Here is an 18378-nt window from a genome sequence, read left to right as displayed (position 1 = left end):
TGTAAGGACAAGGAAGCCCCTCCACAGAAGGGGAAGAATGAGGAGAGAAGCTTTCTCCTGTGGTATCTGTGTGCTCACACACTAAACTGGCCGTGCTCTCTCAGACTCCTAAGAGGCGCAGTAGATCGAATCTGCCTCTACACTTCATAATATGCTACCGCTGAATGTTCTCATTGATTAACCTCCCTTTTCACCGATTGCTAAATGTGCTTTCTTTTTAGCTTTAAAACAACTTTTAATGCAGCAAATACTTATCGAACAGCCACTTGAGCTATGTTTTGAGAGGCATAGAAAATACATAAAATTTATCTTGTTTACAGGGCACTTAAGGCCTTGGAATGAAGAGTGTAAAAGCAAAATGAGAGCCTGTGTTGGACAAGAGCCTATACCTGCCCTCTGGGCGAGTATTGTAGTACTGGGCAGGAATTGTAATACTTTATTTTATATAAAATATTCAGAGTTAAATTGATGGTCTCAATGTGGTATTACTCAAGAAGTTTAACTGGGTATAAGTCTACATTGGAACACATCTCTAATGGCATCTAAACACTAGCACAGTTTGGTCTGTTCTTTCTATTAGATTGCCTCTTTTAGCCATTAATTTATTCAACAGTTTTAACTGGGGACATTTCTATGAAAATTTCTTTATGCAGTTTTACAGAGGACATAAAGTTCCATGCAACTCCTTACCTGGCCCCAAGTATGATATGCCCCTTGGAACGTTTACAGGTCATCTTGGCAGTGGTCAGTCTGGTATTTCTCACCACACTGTCCCATTAGTTAATGTCCCATTAGTTTCATAGAACAGGAAAGGGGCTGGGCTGCACAGCAATAAACTAGGAGATTGTAGAAGACTTTGTTCATAGAAGAAAATTATCAAGGCCTTTGTTTTACTGCCCGTTTTTAGAGAAAGGTATTGTTTATAACCTTTGTTTCAACCACTTTTATTTAGCAATTTTAGCAACAATAAGATTACAGATATTGAAGAGGGAGCCTTCGAAGGAGCATCCGGAGTGAATGAAATACTTCTTACCAGTAACCGCTTGGAAAATGTTCAGCATAAGATGTTCAAGGGTTTGGAAAGCCTCAAAACTCTGTGAGTATTGTGATTTACATTTTATTCTACCAGCAGGTTGGAAGACACTGGTCATTACAACCCTGGGAAGATGTGACCGTCTACTGTTCTGCCCATTCCTTCTTCCCATCTCTGTCTCTTTTCTTCTTTCCACACTCTCTTAGGTACACAGACATACACACACACACACACAGACACACACGCACACACACACACACCCTTTTTGGGAAGGCAAAGCCCCTTATTCCTATGCTGCCATGGGTTGCTCAGAAAGCCCTTCCTGACTACTGTCTGCTCCTCAACAGCACCCATCCTCACAGGGCTTTGCGTCTGGTGCTCCTGTGGAATTAATGAGAGAATGCACATCAGGTGTCATATGTCTCTTCTTCTTCTAAGATAAGAAGCATTATCAGAATGGACCCCATACTTAGGAACTCGGTTAGCATTAATTATCTTCCTAATGTTCTCCCAAGTACTCTAGGGATTGAAGGCTTCAAGGCATGCCTTTGGGGGAAGGAAATGTAGTACACAACATGACCCCAAAGAATTTGCCAGAATATTTCTTCTGACTAGTTACACTCACAAAACATTTCCTGAGGGGGCTTGTCAGGATCCAGCTCTCCACTGTCGTTTTATTTTTGTTGATGATTTTGTGCTGCTTATCATCTAGTGGCTGGGACAGGATGCTCTGGCTCACTTCTTGATGCACTTTTTTGCACAACTGGAAAAATAGAGCAGCTTAGAGCCAAACTTGGGGAATTCCAAGTTCTAGAGGAGGGTTTTCTAGAACTATCTGTTTTTCCCCATGATGTCATCCCACGCCCAGCTTTAAACATTTTGACAGCATTAATTAATTTCCTCGGCTTTCTTAACATTTTTGGAATGGAGACCACTGCCTAGCCCACGTACATATTTCAGCCAGTCTCAGAAGTCCATGACATTGTAGACAAAATAGGATGCATGCGTGTGGAGATGGGTTTTTCCATCAGCAGAGGGTGTGACCATCTGCAGCTTCTCACAGGGGTCCATCACTCCAACAAGATCAAGACCAAGTGCTGTCTATTTTTTATAAAAATTAAAATCCTAGTACGGATACTTTTCAGTTGTGCCTGTTTCTTAACACAAAATGATGCCTTACGAAGGAAGTCACATCCTTACCTTTGACTTAGCCGGATACAAAAGTTCATATTTCTTTCTTATTACAGCGAGTTCTAGAATTTTAAAGCAGCACTGTTTTCCACTTATTTTTGGTTCTTTTTCTCATAGTATACTGACTTCTGCTCTGCAGACTGCTAAGCCATCAATTCTTCTTTATAAAAAGTAATGCATTAACTTATCTGGATGTATGAATAAGGTTTAAAGAAACTACATTTTGTCTGGGAGTCTAGACGTATTTTTGCTTCTTTCTGAAGCCGCACGTACAAACAGTTCAAGAAAGAATTGTGAACTGGACCATTGCTTTACTACTAAAGATGAGGAAATGACAACAGTGTTAATCCAATTAGTAGCAACATGTAAAAGGAGTTTCCACAAGCAAAGCTATTTAAACTTTGTGTATACAATTGAAATCTATTACTCTTGCCTCTTTGGGGGCTTCCAAACTTAAAAACAATGAATAAACTTTCACATTTAAAATGATTTGTGCAGGCTTTGTGGATACTCAGTCATGTTTGTTCCCTGGAACCTTGTTTGCTATTGTCAGTCTCGTAAGTCCCTGAGATGCCCTCAGCTCTTCCTCTGCAGCAGCTATTGATTCTTTTCTCTCTCCTTTCTGTTCAACCTCAAATGTCATACGATCCTGAATAAACAAATCACAGTGCTCCAAGGACTCACAGTACTGGAGGTGAATTAGACAGGGCATTATGCAACCATGCAAACACAATTACAGCAACAGAAAAAATAAAATATTTTTCCCTCATCTGGGGTTGTAAATCCAGGAAGGCTCACCTAGTGCCTTCTGCAATTGACTTTCACCACTGATGACTCTGAGCATTTCTTTCTCACAAGATATTGTCAGTGCATAGCAATTTCTAATGGCAGAAGAACATTCAAGAACAGGAATCAAGTCTACATACTTGAAAAGGATTATTTGCTTTCCACATAGACAGTATTGATTGCCTGATGCTTTATTTCCATAACAATGCCTTCTTTTTCTTCCTCAGGATGTTGCGAAGTAATCGAATAAGCTGTGTAGGGAATGACAGTTTCATAGGACTCAGTTCTGTGCGCTTGCTTTCTCTATATGATAATCAGATTACTACGATTGCACCAGGGGCATTTGATACTCTCCATTCTTTATCTACTCTGTAAGTATGAAAACATAGTCTTTGCTTGTATATGACTTGAACCAGTACATTATATTTCTTATTGTTAATAATAGTTTTTTAATGTATTACTAGATATTTCATAAAAATGTTATTGGTCAGGTATTTTTTAAATGATAGATTTATTCATGCTAAATTTGTTTGAATTTTCCTAAAAACGTTACCTACAATCTTAAATTTTAAATAAAAGTTTACCATTTTATCAACCAATTCTTATTTATTGGAGTGGTCTCAATGCTGTAGTTTAATTTCTAAATTTTATAATCATGTATTGTAACTTGAAAGCCCTAGAAAGAATTAAAATGTTTTATTTTTCCCACTATTTTCACATTGAATTATTTTAGTATAAATAATCATAAAATCAACTGACAGTGTTATTGTCAACAAACTGTGCTCAAAAGTATCATTCACAATGACAAAAGATACATTAATATGATGACCAGGCCAACAATGAAAGATGTTTTCAAGAGGTCCTTTACTGTGGTATTAGGAAAATACTGGAGCAATAGATAGAGCCCATCAAAGAAAATATTATACATAAATGGCCTAAGAATGTTTGTTGATCTAAACACATTACTCAGAAAATGTCAATGCACACACATATCTAAACAGTGTATTTCAGACCTTTTGTACGTCAGTTTCTGAAGAGCAGCGCTTGGAATTATGAAACTGATGATTTCCTGGCCACAAGTGGCATCCAGATAGACCAGTCTAAAACAGCATGAGGGGACTAAAAGCAGAAAGAATAAATTCATGCTTAGCATAGCTCAGGTCAGTGAAGAAATAATTTGAGGGAAGCATCCATCCATCAGGAAAGCACTTAATCCTTTTTCCACATAAATTGTGACATTTTACATAGAGTGACTAATTTGTGCATATTAAAGGTGGCATGTTTATAAATAATGAGATTGTCAATAGGTTTGTGCTGAAGTGGTGAGATGCCAAAAGTATTGTGATTTGTAGAAGTAAATTCATTTTTATAACTGGCATTTAATCAACTCAGCTGTCAGTTTAGATAGGAAACCTATTCTCCGGAGCAAATAAGAGATGGGAATCTTGAGATGACAAATTAATGAAATAGCTGTTGTCAGGTTAAACTCAATAATATAAGGTAATCAGCTTTCATCGTAATATTAAATTACTGCATTATCAGCATGGAGAAGTTTGACAGTAAGTCAGATTTCTGACAAGTTTAAATTATTTCTAAATGAGATATCCATCATGATCCACAGCATAAACTCTAAATTGCTGCCTCACTTGATTTTTTTGCATGAAATTATTTGAAAAATTATCTTACATGAAAGTATCGTTATTAATTTATAGCCATAAATACTTAGCAAAAGCATGCATAGCATATGTTTCATGTGACTGAGTGTGAATTGGAGGATTAGAATAAGACTAAAAGTGAATTTTCCCAGCAGAAATGGTGTGGAAAAGTGGTAGCATGGGGTTTTGAGCAGTAAGAAAATGAAGCTCTGAATTAAACCGTGCATTGTTTGCCTGTGGTACTTAGAAACCTCTTGGCCAATCCTTTTAATTGTAACTGCTACCTGGCATGGTTGGGAGAGTGGCTCAGGAAGAAAAGAATAGTAACAGGAAATCCGCGGTGTCAGAAACCATACTTCCTCAAAGAAATCCCCATCCAGGATGTGGCCATTCAGGACTTCACTTGTGATGACGGTAAGAGCAGCACGTCTCTCCTTCACTACCTGGCATTCACGTGGCATTCCTGATTGCTCCTCTGTGCGTGGATGTGGCAGGTCCTAGCTCAGTTCAGCACATCATGCCTGGCTGTCTGTCTTTTGCTTTGCTTTGTTGTTGGTTTTGTTTTCTCATCCAGGCACCTATTTTCTCTGTCTCGTCTTTTACATTTCCAATCTAATTGATAATGGTTTTTTTTTTTTTTTCAGTATTTTACAAAATTTTCTACTTTCCACTTTGTGGTGGGAGCTGTTTATACAGCTTCTTTTTTTAACATTTCTTGAATATTCTCAGCATCTCTTGTAGGAACTATTCTTTTCCAATGAAAAAGACACTTGATTTATAAAAATAGAAAGTCTAGTAGATCTGACGAAAGTGATACCTTTTCACTTTTTTTTTTTTTTTTTTTTTTTTTGTATTTTTACCGGTACCAGGGATCGAACTCACGACCACAGGCTTGCAGGGCAGGTGCTTATGCCGCTGAGCTAAATCCCCAGCCCCTCTTTTCACATTTTAATGTTCTATTTCCCCGTCATCGCATTTGATTCTCATGATAGCCCTGTAAGGTAGGGAGAGCAGGTTCTATAATTATTGCCAGTGAACAGAGAGCTCTGTATTTTAATATAAGGAATGCATGTAATATTCACTTACCACTGAGGTTAATCTGACCCTATGCCTTTGTGTCTGTCTCCTTCTAACTTTCTGTCATTTACTTTGTATTTATATATCATAACTAAAAATATACCGAACAAATAAATCATATAATTATATTGGTAAGACAAATTGTTGATGATTTCTTAAATTGTGACCTAGACATGTTGAAAATAGTGGTATTAAGGAATGCATGCATATATGTATTATATATTATGTATATTACTTTATGCATAAGTGTTCATCACATGGCTTGGCATTCTTTATGTATTTATTTGTTTATTTTACATATGCTCCTTTATCTAATGACACAAAATTCTTCTTGCCCTCCAAAGCTCCCCACAAATCTTGAGTTTTTCTGTATTTCTGCCGACAATTTAGGAAATGACGACAATAGTTGCTCTCCACACTCTCGCTGTCCTGCAGAATGTACTTGTTTGGACACGGTAGTCCGATGTAGCAACAAAGGCTTGAGGGTCCTGCCGAAAGGTATTCCAAGAGATGTCACAGAGCTGTAAGTAGAGCTTCCCTTTCCCTTTCATGACAATTATTGCTTTACATATCAAGGGGAACAGAGATCAGATGAAACTGTTTAGAATCCTGCTGATAAATGACATTCTACAAATACTTAACAGTTATTGTGCAAAATCATAAGCCAGTGATTTCAAAGACCAGTTCAGAGACCTTTGGGAATTTTAGGGTAGGTATATTTTTGTTTTTACAACGTAGGAATTCCCACTTTGTTTTTACATCGAGGCATCCATAAAACTCCAAGCAAGGATAGTAGAATCTTCGGTAGCTCCTGTACCTACTTGCCACTATAACCCTACTTTTGTGGACCGTTTTACAAGACTAATGTTCCAGTGAGTTCACTTTGGGAAATTCCTTATATTTGATTTATTCATATTTAATTTAGTAACCATGCCAGATGGTTAATTCTTGCTTACTGTGATCACCCCTGACAAACTATTTGTCTGGAATGTGAAGAAACTGGCATAACTGTTTCCCTTAAAAAGAGATACTATTCGTAAAAACTATTTTATTCATAGATAGAAAGAAAGAAAAAAAGCTATAATAGAATTTTAAAGTTTGAGATACTATATTAAAACTGGAATAAACTCCTTTCAATCCTGGAAGGTAGGAGGCAAATTATCTCTGACATTTTTGTATCTTATATGCAAATTACATGGCCGGTACGCCCATATCTGTCTAGCCCTTTGGACACGGGACCTTCAGCTCACACTACTCTGGCTGCAAACATAGTGCATATACAGAATGAATTCACCAGAGAATAAACCCGTAATAATAATGCACACATACCCTTCATCTCATACTTTCATACATGTACAGAATTTGATGTGCAAATGCTTGAAAAGCGTCCAATTTAGTCATTTTGCTTTTGTTTACTTTTTGTTTCTGTTTGTGCAGAACCATGGGTCGATACTGACTTAAATCTACATTTAATTCATACAGATGTGTACTTGTAACTCATTCAGAGGCATGCAAGTCTTCCAAATGAGCAACATTGATAAAATGTTAGCAGTGTGCAGCTTCCAATGAGGAAGATAGAGCTTAAGTTTTCAAGGAATTTAGTTTTCAAATCACAAGGAGTTCACAGCTCCTGCTTTGCTTCGGAATAGCTCTCTTAGGGAAGCAAGCGTAATCTTAGCACATGTGCACAGAGCTGCCCTCTTAGATTTGAGCTTCCATCGAGTGTTGGGTTTCTCTCACTGCCAGTCACAGTAGTTAATGAACGTAAGCGCTGCTATGTGGCTGTGTGATTAAACGCTTAGATTTTATTTTAGTATGTTTTATTTCAAGAGATCTCATAGGCCCTCGTCTCGCACTGTCAGAAGCCTAGATGGCTGTGGATTCTATATTCAAAGTCTTGATTGTAGAAATGGCCCAGCGAGGAGCATAAAATTCAGATTGCTGTAGATATTTCAATCCCTCTTTCTACTACTTTAACTGGCCTATGTCTTGTTATTTTTGTTCATGCCCCATAGAATTATTTTAAAGATTGTTTAATTTCACTATTAAATGCCGGTGAAGAAGCTGCTTGGCTCACCTTTTTATGCCATCTATTTCTTCTGTTAGTTGACTCCTCCGCCAGTTGTCCTATACTTACTGAAAAGTAACTTTTTTCCCTCTGAAGAGAGATTGCTATAGAGATGAACAGGATATGAACTCATCTCTGAGAATTCAAGTTTAACAAAGCTAATTCTTAGAACTTTCCTAAGTCAGCACTATTTTTGTGACCAATAACACATATGGGTGCATTAGAAAATTTCACTATGTGCATTATACTGATTAAGGAATTTGGCAAAATACATATTGCTGGACACGTTTGAGTAAGTGGTACTCATTAGTTTTAATCAGTTCCATATAACCTTCCTTGTGGGTTGTTTTACATGTAAATACTCATAGTGTACTTTCTGAATCTTTGTGTCCTGCTGTAACATTTTCTGTGATAAAACAAGAACGCTAACAAGTGTAGGCTGGTGCTTCCCTCTAGTGGTACCAAGAAAAATTTAGCTAGAAGAAAAAAATAAGTCAAAAGATGAAGTCAGAAAATTGAATCACACTATTGATTGCATATTTTGGAGACTTGGGCCTTCCCTTTTACATCTGTATTCATTTTGAAACATTAAAAAATCTTAAGCAACTTCTTAAGTTGCTTAAGTTGCTTCTTAAGTTGATGTCCAGTCAAAGTACTGGTTTCGTCAGAAAAATCTCAAGATTATCCATTCCGTTGAGCTAAAAGAGACTGCCTTTCTGATGTTACAGAATTGCTTGCAGGCATATTTATATCCAAATAGCCCAAGGTGCTAGAAGACACTTGTTCACTTTACAGTTTGCATTCTGGGAAATCTGTGGGAGGAGATGAAATTTCCTTTTCTGTTTGTGACATCATGAATAGAACTTCCAACATTTATTGTAGAGTCTTGATGATTAGCTAAAAACTTATTTCTGATTATTATTCTGACTAAAGAAAAAGTTTAATTGAATGCAAATACACATGCATGCTAAATTTGAGAAGATGATAAGTTTCATGGCATTCCATGAACCTGCTTAAAATTGTTAGCTCCCAGATGGTACATGGTAGCAAAACTGTCATTAAAGTATTTTTAATTCCAATTATGTTAAAATTCCAAAGTATCTTGCTAAAATGTTTATTGTTACTCAGTATATTGATACATACTCAGGCAGAGTTTCTTGACTGTAAAACCCAGGTTTTATTACTAGTTGGTGAATTTCATTGTCTCCACAAAAACATAAGTAAACTGGAAGCCAGTTTAAAATAAGCTCATTAAACAAACTTTGCTGACGTAAGCATGATTGGATCTTGCCTTGCCATAATAACCACAAGCAACTGAACTCAACAGTCTTTATTTATTTATTTTTTGAGTTAGCATAACAACCTACAAAAAATTGTACTGGATTAGACCACTATGTTCTTTCTTGGTATTCTTTTAAATAAAGATTCCAGCTTGAAGGATGATATCCTAAAAAACAAAACAAACCCTCCCAATTGATCCCTCATTTCAGTAAAAAGTTAAATAGTATGCATGTATATAGGATTCTCTATTCTTACATGATGAAAATGTAATATTGTTTACTTATTTTTAGGTATTTGGATGGCAACCAGTTTACACTGGTTCCTAAAGAGCTATCTAACTACAAGCATTTAACACTCATGTGAGTAGTATATTTTTGTACCGTTAACTTATTTGGTCTCATAAAAAGCAGGAAGCAAGGGCCAGAAGATTTAGAGAGCCTTTCAGATGATGTAAATCATCATGTACAGTGAGATGATTCCCTCTGTGATCAGCATGGCTGCGGCTCACTGGCCATGTCTTCATCCGCTGTCAGTCAGGTGGAAGAATGTCTTAGGAAAGATCCCCTTTACTCAGCAAAAGACAAGTAACGTGAAATCTACCCGGTCAAAAATTATGGAGACAGCAAAACTTAGTATGTCTACTAAGAAAATAATCCACTTCATCCTAGACTGAGGAAAGAAAGATAGAAAATAGTATCTACGCTTGATTTTAGGCAAGATGGTTTATAGCAGACCTTTACTGAGAATACATTTAGTATATTAAGTTTCTAAGGTAAAGCACTGTGAAGTAATTCATGGCTATAACTATTAAAATTTATTTCACAGAATCCATATATATTTATACTGTATTTAAATAAACTAAACAAAGATGCTGACATTGTGATAGCAATTTCAAAATATGTAATTCTTTAAAGTTCAGCCTTGCTGTCCTAAAATAATTTTTTCTTTAATGTAAGCATTCTCTGTCCATCTGCTAGTTATAAATATAAGAAGGTATTTAAATGTACAAACATTTCAATCTAGTTATGTGTATAGTATTTTAAGATAGTTTTAATCTTGTTATATGTAATGTCACATTTTAGAGTAGACTCGGTAATTAATGAAACTGCAAACATAAAAATCAGCAAAACCATAATAGTGGTTACTAGAAAATACTATATTAGTTTATTTTATTTCAGAATAAATACAGCTAGTTTTGGAGGTAGGTTTGTTGTGTTCTTAGAATAAAGAAGTTTATTTCTAATTAGTGAGCTCTAAACAATCCAAAAGAGCAGAAAATGTTACCTGTCTCAGTTTAAACTTTTCTTAGATATCTTAAGGTTAGTTAATCTGGTTTTGATCTCAAGTTTCCTTAAAATATGAATATCCATAAAATATGAACAACAAATGGTTAAATTAAGGAAAAAGAACTTCAAATATGCTATCTTCCTCTAGTGATTTGATAGAAAAAAGCTGATTTTGTGTACGTGTTTTGTTTCTGTTTATTTCAAACCAGCTAGAAATAAGAAATGAAATTTATGAATCCATAATTAATGTTACCACTGACTCATACAAATGTCTAAAATAAATGCATTTATTTTTTTAAAATTTAGCTACAGTATTTGAGTATTTTAAAATTTCAATTATAAAAAATTTCTTCAAATTCTCTATTTTCATAATTTTGTGTCTACTTTACTGATATTTTAATATTTTACCCTATAGTGAATAACTTTAATCTTTTCTAAATCTTCTGTTTATTCATATTTTGGGTTTTGCTTCATAAAGATTGAAGAAATTATAAGTGAATATATATATACGTGTGTGTATGAAAGAAGGAATATATAAATGTGTCTATGAGATGAGAGTAATAATCAAATTTGTACAATATAAATTGTGACATAATACAAATATTGCACTGATATAAGTTCAACTTAATTTAATGATTCAACTTAATGAATAATCATTGCTTAATTATTCCTTAAGTAAAAAGTTATTGTGCGCCAACTGTTCAGTGACTTAGCCAAGGGCATTTGCACTGGTGTTTTAAATGATAACATGAACGTTAATGGAATCAGGAGTTCCTATACTTCTCAGATTTCAGTATGCTTTAGTGCACATAGGTATCATTGAGAATACAGCAAACCGATTTAAGAGGATTTTCAAGAGCAATGACCTCTTTGTCATCCACAAAATGTACTTATCATGGGCCCCCTCAGAGAAAGGTCCCTGTGGTACTGCTCAAATCTCCAGGGTGGAGGAACAGAGATTGGTGAAACTTTCCTAGAAGCATCCTCTCTGATACGAGCACAATCCACTGTGCCCACACTTCGTGGGCTAGGAGGAGACGTCTGATTCCAAGAGGAGGTGCAGCGTGGGGCACGGTGTGAATAAACACACATGGCAATGCAGTCTACTCTGGAGACCAGTGCAAGGGTTTTTTTTGTATTGTTTTGTTTTGTTTTGTTTTTTTAGTTGATAGCTAAATGTAAACAATACTTCTGCAACTGGGAACAAAAAGAATCTTGTCTAAGAATAAGTAGAATTTTTATTTTGCTTAATATTAGACTCCATGTCTTTCTCTTTCTTTATTAGAGACTTAAGCAACAACCGAATAAGCACCCTCTCTAATCAGAGCTTCAGCAACATGACGCAGCTTCTCACCTTGTAAGTGTGGAAGAGGCACTAGCTGTGTATGAATTCACAGGGCAAAAACACAGCTATTGCACACATTCAGTTCCCAGTACAGAAGACAGTCCTTGCCCTCGGGGAGTGGCGGTTCCACTGGGAAAAAAAAAAGTCTCACTAAACAAACAAGAAAACAGTAATTTATTTTTGTGCTGGGGTAAGGGGAGCCTGTACAAGGTTAGGGGAGACAGTTAAAGTAGGTTTCTGGTGAATGGATCTTAAAAAGGGAGTGGTAAAATGGGCAATGGTAGGAAGTGGGAATCATTCTAAATTTTATTTAGGGAAATAAGTATATTGTATTAGGGAGCCAAAACTAACGTAAATAATGTACATTATGTAAATATTCTCAGCGTAGAGCGTGCCTGGGTGGCTTGTTTCCTAAGTGCCTTACTTTTGAGTGACATGCAGATTTACAGGATGACTGAATAAAATAATTGCATATGGTTTCAGAATTCTTAGTTACAACCGTCTGAGATGTATTCCACCTCGAACCTTCGATGGATTGAAGTCTCTTCGTTTACTGTAAGCATTCCATGTTGACAAATGACCTCTTTTCTCAGGAATTAGAGTACTGAGACATTTTTCTAGGATTTCACTGCTTGGTTGATTATTGACTATTTTCAAATACACATTAGAATTCTCACATAAATTTGGAAATAGAAAAATTACATGTTACTATATCATTATACTTCGAAATAGAAAAATTGTATCATATGGTTTAGTGGCTTTGTAGGAGACAATATAATTTTTCCTTTTGTAATATGTATTGCTACTCTAGTCATTTATCTGTTATGTTACATTAAATCATGTTTCATATAACTAATTAATTTTTAAATACAGCAAAGCAATTTCATTAGAAATCACACGGTATATGAATATACCTTTATTGTTAAATGTACTGTATATGAAATAAAGTATCTCAGTCCCACACCCTATAATTAAAATTATAACAGTTTGATTTGGATTTTTTTGTTTTTTAAATGCATTCTGGTTTTCTTTTTATGCCAGAAGTGTTCACACAGCTATATAGCATTTAAAGTTCATAAGTAAGAGCTTTTCTTATTCCCCCATGAGCTATTTTCATTTTTAACATGTGCTTCACAATGTTTCTATTCTGGGGTACAGAAATATTACACATTTAAATGATACGCAGTGTCCCACTGGTCAGAGGAACCATACCTTATATAATCATGCTCACATTTACTGTCCCCTGGTTATGTTACAGATTTTCATTATTCTGCACAGTGTGCTAAGAGACATTTTATGCATTTGCCTTAGTGCGAATATACTAGCATTTTGCAGCAACAGGGGAGGAAAGTACAGTCAAGTGTGTTGGGAGAATACCAAAAGTGTCAGCTTACCTCCCATACAAGATTTTACCAGGTTACAAATTTTACCATCAGATGTTTAGTACTGTACCATTTTAAAAGTACTCTTGAAAACAATGAGTACTATGAGCCATTTTATTTTTCTCGTTGTGATAGATTCAAAATTATTTTCCAGTCCTGTTTTAATTTCCGTTTTTAATTACTAGATCATTTAAGTATATTTTGTTTATTGAACATCTGTGCTTATTTTAAACAAAGTCACAGCTTTTGTTTTCCCATCATCTATTAGGTAATTTGTCTCTTCATTATTATTGTGAATGTCTTTATGCTTTTACTTTGTACCACATGTTTTAGGTGTTTTTATAAAGAAATTAAGCCTTGTGAACTATACTGCTGCAGATATTTCCCATTCGGTTCCGTGAATGAATTTATGTCATGAGAATACATTTTTATTGTCAAAAATGCACCACTGTTTTGCTTTATGATTTCTGGAACTTAGATCATGCTTTTGAAAGACTTCCCCTCCTCAGGATTATATCAGAGAGTGCATTTTCTTCTATTGAAGTGTTACTTTTATTTTTATATTTAACTCTCATTCTGGAATTTATTTTGGACACGTGATGTGAGGTGGGAACGTGGGAACTAGCTTTCTTCTTTTCTAAATATATATTGTGTTGTATCGATGCTATTAATGGAATACACTTTTCTGCACTGACTTAATGCTTATTACTAACAAAAATGTAACGAATGTGTGGGAATTACTCTGAGTTCTTTGAAGTACAGGAAATTTAATGTTGTGTTCTCTTGCTTTCAGCTCTTTACATGGAAATGACATTTCTGTTGTGCCAGAAGGTGCTTTCAATGACCTTTCTGCATTGTCCCACCTGTGAGTACCTAGCCCGTACGTATGGACGTGTGGAGGGTAGGATTTTCCCTACTAAGTTAATTTAGAGCAGTCTTCTACTGCACCTCTTGGTGTAACATCATAGACTGAGTCTGATTTAATCTTTTTTAAACAAATGTGAAGACTTTAACCTGGATATGATGCCTTCTGCAAGACAGCCTTAATTTAGTCTTTTGGTTTTTATTCCCTATTAGTTGAGTTCTTGTTCCTTATCTAAAAGTATTTTACATAGATTCCTGAACTCACTGCATTATTTCTCATTATTCTCTGCTTTTAGAAAACTCGTTCCCTTTGAATTTCATCTGGCCCAATCCTACTTTTCTGAATCACATCCCAATATCCTCTCCATAAAGAAGCCTACCATGATTTGCTTAGAGTGAATTCATTTCTTTAGCAAATATTACTTAAAATTGACCATGATCCATGAAAAAATAAATTTAACGAAGTTCAAAACTTTGTAATCTGGTGGTGGGAAACAGCTTATGTTTCTGTTTTCTCTTTTCTTTTCTTATACTGGGCATTGAATCCAGGGCCTTCACACTGAGCTACACGTGATTTAGTTACTTTCTGGAGATAAGATGCCCAAGCTGGGCCCAAACTTGCAGTCCTCCGGCCTCAGTTTCCCATATGGCTGATATTTACAGCCACGCACCTGTTAGTTGTGGCTTACATATGTGTTCTTTCCTAGTGGCCCATTGTATCACCAATCAATTAAAATATACATGATAATCATGGCCCCAAGAGCTCATTTGTTTTGAACAGAATTGATTTCATTTGTTACTAAGCATCATAGTAAGATTGTGGCAAACCTAGAAAAAAATTTAGGGATCGACTCTAGGATCCAAATCTTCCAAGAGTAACAGAGTTTGGCATTAGGAAGTTATCTGTTTCTGCTTGAGTATCAGTGTCATTTGGGACTCTTCCCATGAAAGAGGTCACCTGCTGAGTTCCTTCGTGGCTTTGCTCTCCCTTCCAAATCACACAAACACCAATAGGATAAGAAACTTAGAAAACAGAGAAAGGAGGTGGTTTGTGGAGTAGTGCCCGGTGGTCAAACATGTTACAACTGCATCTGCTGGGGCTGGAGATTTAGCTCAGCGGCATAAGCACCTGCCTTGTAAGCAGGCAGTCGTGAGTTCGATCTCTGGTACCGATAAAAAGGAAAAAGCCAAAAAACAAAACAAAACAACTACATCTGCCTTCTGGGAGCTCTATAATCAGTGGGAGTCCTTACACATCCACTTAACAGACTGGGTGCTCAGAGCTCAGGAACCCTATTTTCTTGTCTTTCAGCCCCAGCATCTAACTAAAAATCAGCGTTAAAGCCAACATGGCTGGCCTTTATATGAAATGCAGTGAAGAAAGCCCTTAGCTCAGGGCACAGTGCTGCTGCACTCTGGTAGAGAAGGTCTGAAGAGAGCCTCCTGGCGTTAGGGTCACACACAGATCAGGAAAATGCTGCTTGAGCTGAGTGGATCTGGCGTGGTATGACCACCCTCCCGCCTCAACGGGACTGCAATTGGAATTTTGCTCATTTTAAATTTAGAAGTGTTTGACTCTCACATGCATATGAGCACAACATTTTTTAAACTTCAATTCTTAGATAAAATTGGGCACTGACATTGCTAAATAGAAAGTATTACCATTTTAAGTGTATTCGTAGAGTTACTTTATGTATAACAATAATTAACACGCTTCTAGACTGCAAATCTAAAGGTATTACTCATCAAACACTGATTAACCAGAATTAGTAAGTTTTTAAATGCTACTTTAGACATAAACTACTTGTGTCCAAGCTTTGAAAATTTGTTAAACTACTATTAAATTCTCTTGACTCGGTGTCTTAATCTTCCAATTAGATTGTTCATAATACTGACTTCATGGAGTTGGTATTTCAAAGAAAATGAAGCGACCCTTGTGAATGGCATAGCTCAGCTGCTGCAGATGAAAATGATATAATGAATATTAGCTGTTATCTTGACTACTTTTCTATCACTATTATTGATTATGAACCACAGTTCTGAAATAAAAGACTGTAAAGTGACAGACTGGGAAAGGTTCATATCAGCTCTAGTAAACTCGCTTTATGTATCTTTATCATTTGTACCATTTTTTTAACCTCTGTTCATCTGTACTTACTAGTTGTTCACTAGAAAGTTCCATCTCAACCTTTTCATCTTCGTTCCAACTATATATTTAACTCTATCTAAGAAAACTTAGACTTTCTTAGCTACAAAACTCTGCTTTGTAGAAATTCAGCCTGCTTGTCAAGGTGCCTTGTAAGTATATCCATTAGTACTTATTTCTAATGAAAATTATTTGCATGTGGCTAGGTGCTAATCTCTTCGGCAGGGAGTTTTTGGAGTTAAGTAATAATGCTTATTCATATTTGAGTCCTCAGAACCTTACTCAGTGACTATGGTCTCAGTAAGTAATGGATACATCCAAGAAATGTTATTCTGCCCTAGGGTACCCTTAAATCCCACATAAACCTCTCATAAGTATGAGGAGACCTTGGGAACACAAGGTAAGTGTTAAAAGGAGTGACAACTCACTAAATCTCCTCTGTACATAAATCAGGGAATTGCCAATTGTTCGCAGTTGTTATTATCAGTAAGTCTAGAGGGATTTTCTGTTGAGCATCTCTTTGAATTTTGTTCCCTTAGGAAATAACAATCCTTCTGTACTTGTGTGTGTATGTGTGTGTGTGCTTCTGTGGTGTTTTCCCAGAGCAATTGGAGCCAACCCTCTTTACTGTGATTGTAACATGCAGTGGCTATCCGACTGGGTGAAGTCGGAATATAAGGAACCGGGGATCGCTCGCTGTGCTGGTCCTGGAGAAATGGCAGATAAGCTGTTACTCACCACTCCCTCCAAAAAGTTTCTGTGTCAAGGTATGACTTCTTCATCTGTACTTCTTTTAAAAAAATAATTGCTAGTTAAAAAAGAAAAAGACAACCATTTGACACTTAGGCTTCAGAAACATCACTGGGAGGCCCCCCAAAGGATTCCCTTTCCACCTGTCCATGATGGGGGAGAGAGAGGTTTCCTGAGATGCTCAAGGAAAAAGTTAAACTTCCCAAATACAATTCAAAACTATTTGGTTGGAAATGGCTATGTTTTCTTGGACATGTAGGTTCAAATGCAAGGAATACAATTTCTGAACATTCCTCTCAAACCCTCTAATAAGTACAGTGTTTTGCTTTTGCCTCATTTCTGTGCAAACCCTGCCCTTAGGGCTGCCGGGGCCCTGCGGCTTCCTGATACCAGGTAAGGAGCAGTGGACCCTCCCAAGTGTTCCTGCCAAACCTCTGGCTCACCTTCTTGTGCTGCAGACTTCCTGAGCTGATGCTCCTTCCTCACTTGTACCCTTCCTTTTCCCTTTGATGTGTTTGTGACTTCTGAATAGTACCTTCATAACCAGTATTGCTCTCCTCTCTTACTACAAGAGTGATACATGCAAATGATCTAAATAGGAAAACAAATCTAAATCGGAAAGCATCAACAAGAAACATCTTATTTCTGCAGGAAGAGATAAAATTAACTCTTAATCACACTGCCTAGGTGAACACAACTAAACTTATTTCAGGCATCTTTCCATTTCAAATGAATTTAGGTTTCTTCTATGAAACGGGATAGAAGTCACTATTATTCTTCAATGATAGATGCTTTAAGGGACCCAGTGAGAATTAGATGGGGGAGAAAATTTCTTGAAATTTCTAAACGTGTGATCATCAAATGTTGAATAGTCATGTTTTGTATGTAGAACTAAATCCTGTGCACTGTAGACCACAGACAAAAACGCTGTGGTCTTCCCTTCCACGACTGGCTAACCTGGCTGAAACAAGTAAGCTTTCAACAATTGAACATTTATTTGGAGAGGGTGTATTGAAGTAAGTGACACTGTGCCGTGGGTTGACCTGTTAGATAGGGTTAAATTCCAGTTTCATTTCCTACTAGCCAGATAACTCTAACTTAATCACTTAACCAGGCTGTGTCTCAAATTCCTCATGTATAAATAGAGGTGTAAACATCAAAGTTTTTTATTAAAATTAAATGAATTGTTATATACAGAGCATACACACAGTAAGAACTCAATATAGATTAACATAGAATTGTACTACAGCATTCCAGAACATCAATACCCCCAAAGTAAAAACGATGGGAGACAATCTGATTGTTTAACAAAGAAGGAATTTTCAAGAACTGGAGAGTCTCAACCATTTTAAAGTTGACATTTCTAATGCTGTACATATTTGCAAAATCATTATAATTGCAGCACATTGTAAATATTAACATTCTAAAACATTTTTCTTATGCTAATTCTTTAAATGTGTTTGATGGAATCTTAATTCCACATTTAGCATTAAATAAGAGCAAGACCCTCCTTA

At 36.2% G+C, this 18378-nt stretch overlaps 1 protein-coding gene across 3 annotated transcripts in view; it reads left to right on the top strand.

Moving 5' to 3' along the window:
* The window catches only part of Slit2 (slit guidance ligand 2), a 345916-nt gene that overhangs the window by 260222 nt on the left and 67316 nt on the right, over positions 1–18378 (top strand). For all 3 annotated transcript variants that reach the window (XM_063230084.1, XM_063230083.1, XM_063230085.1), the window contains 9 exons: positions 953–1096; positions 3238–3381; positions 4913–5079; positions 6133–6265; positions 9382–9450; positions 11663–11734; positions 12206–12277; positions 13898–13969; positions 16718–16881. In XM_063230084.1, coding sequence (XP_063086154.1) covers positions 953–1096; positions 3238–3381; positions 4913–5079; positions 6133–6265; positions 9382–9450; positions 11663–11734; positions 12206–12277; positions 13898–13969; positions 16718–16881 — 1037 coding nt within the window. The remainder of the gene's footprint in view (positions 1–952; positions 1097–3237; positions 3382–4912; positions 5080–6132; positions 6266–9381; positions 9451–11662; positions 11735–12205; positions 12278–13897; positions 13970–16717; positions 16882–18378) is intronic.

The sequence above is a fragment of the Cavia porcellus genome, unplaced genomic scaffold (genome assembly GCF_034190915.1).
Source record: "Cavia porcellus strain 051 isolate PalLab524CR breed Dunkin Hartley unplaced genomic scaffold, mCavPor4.1 scaffold_18, whole genome shotgun sequence".
NCBI classification, from domain to species: domain Eukaryota; kingdom Metazoa; phylum Chordata; class Mammalia; order Rodentia; family Caviidae; genus Cavia; species Cavia porcellus.
The sequence above is the reverse complement of the archived record's forward strand: the minus strand, read 5'-3'. Positions and strand labels throughout refer to the sequence as shown.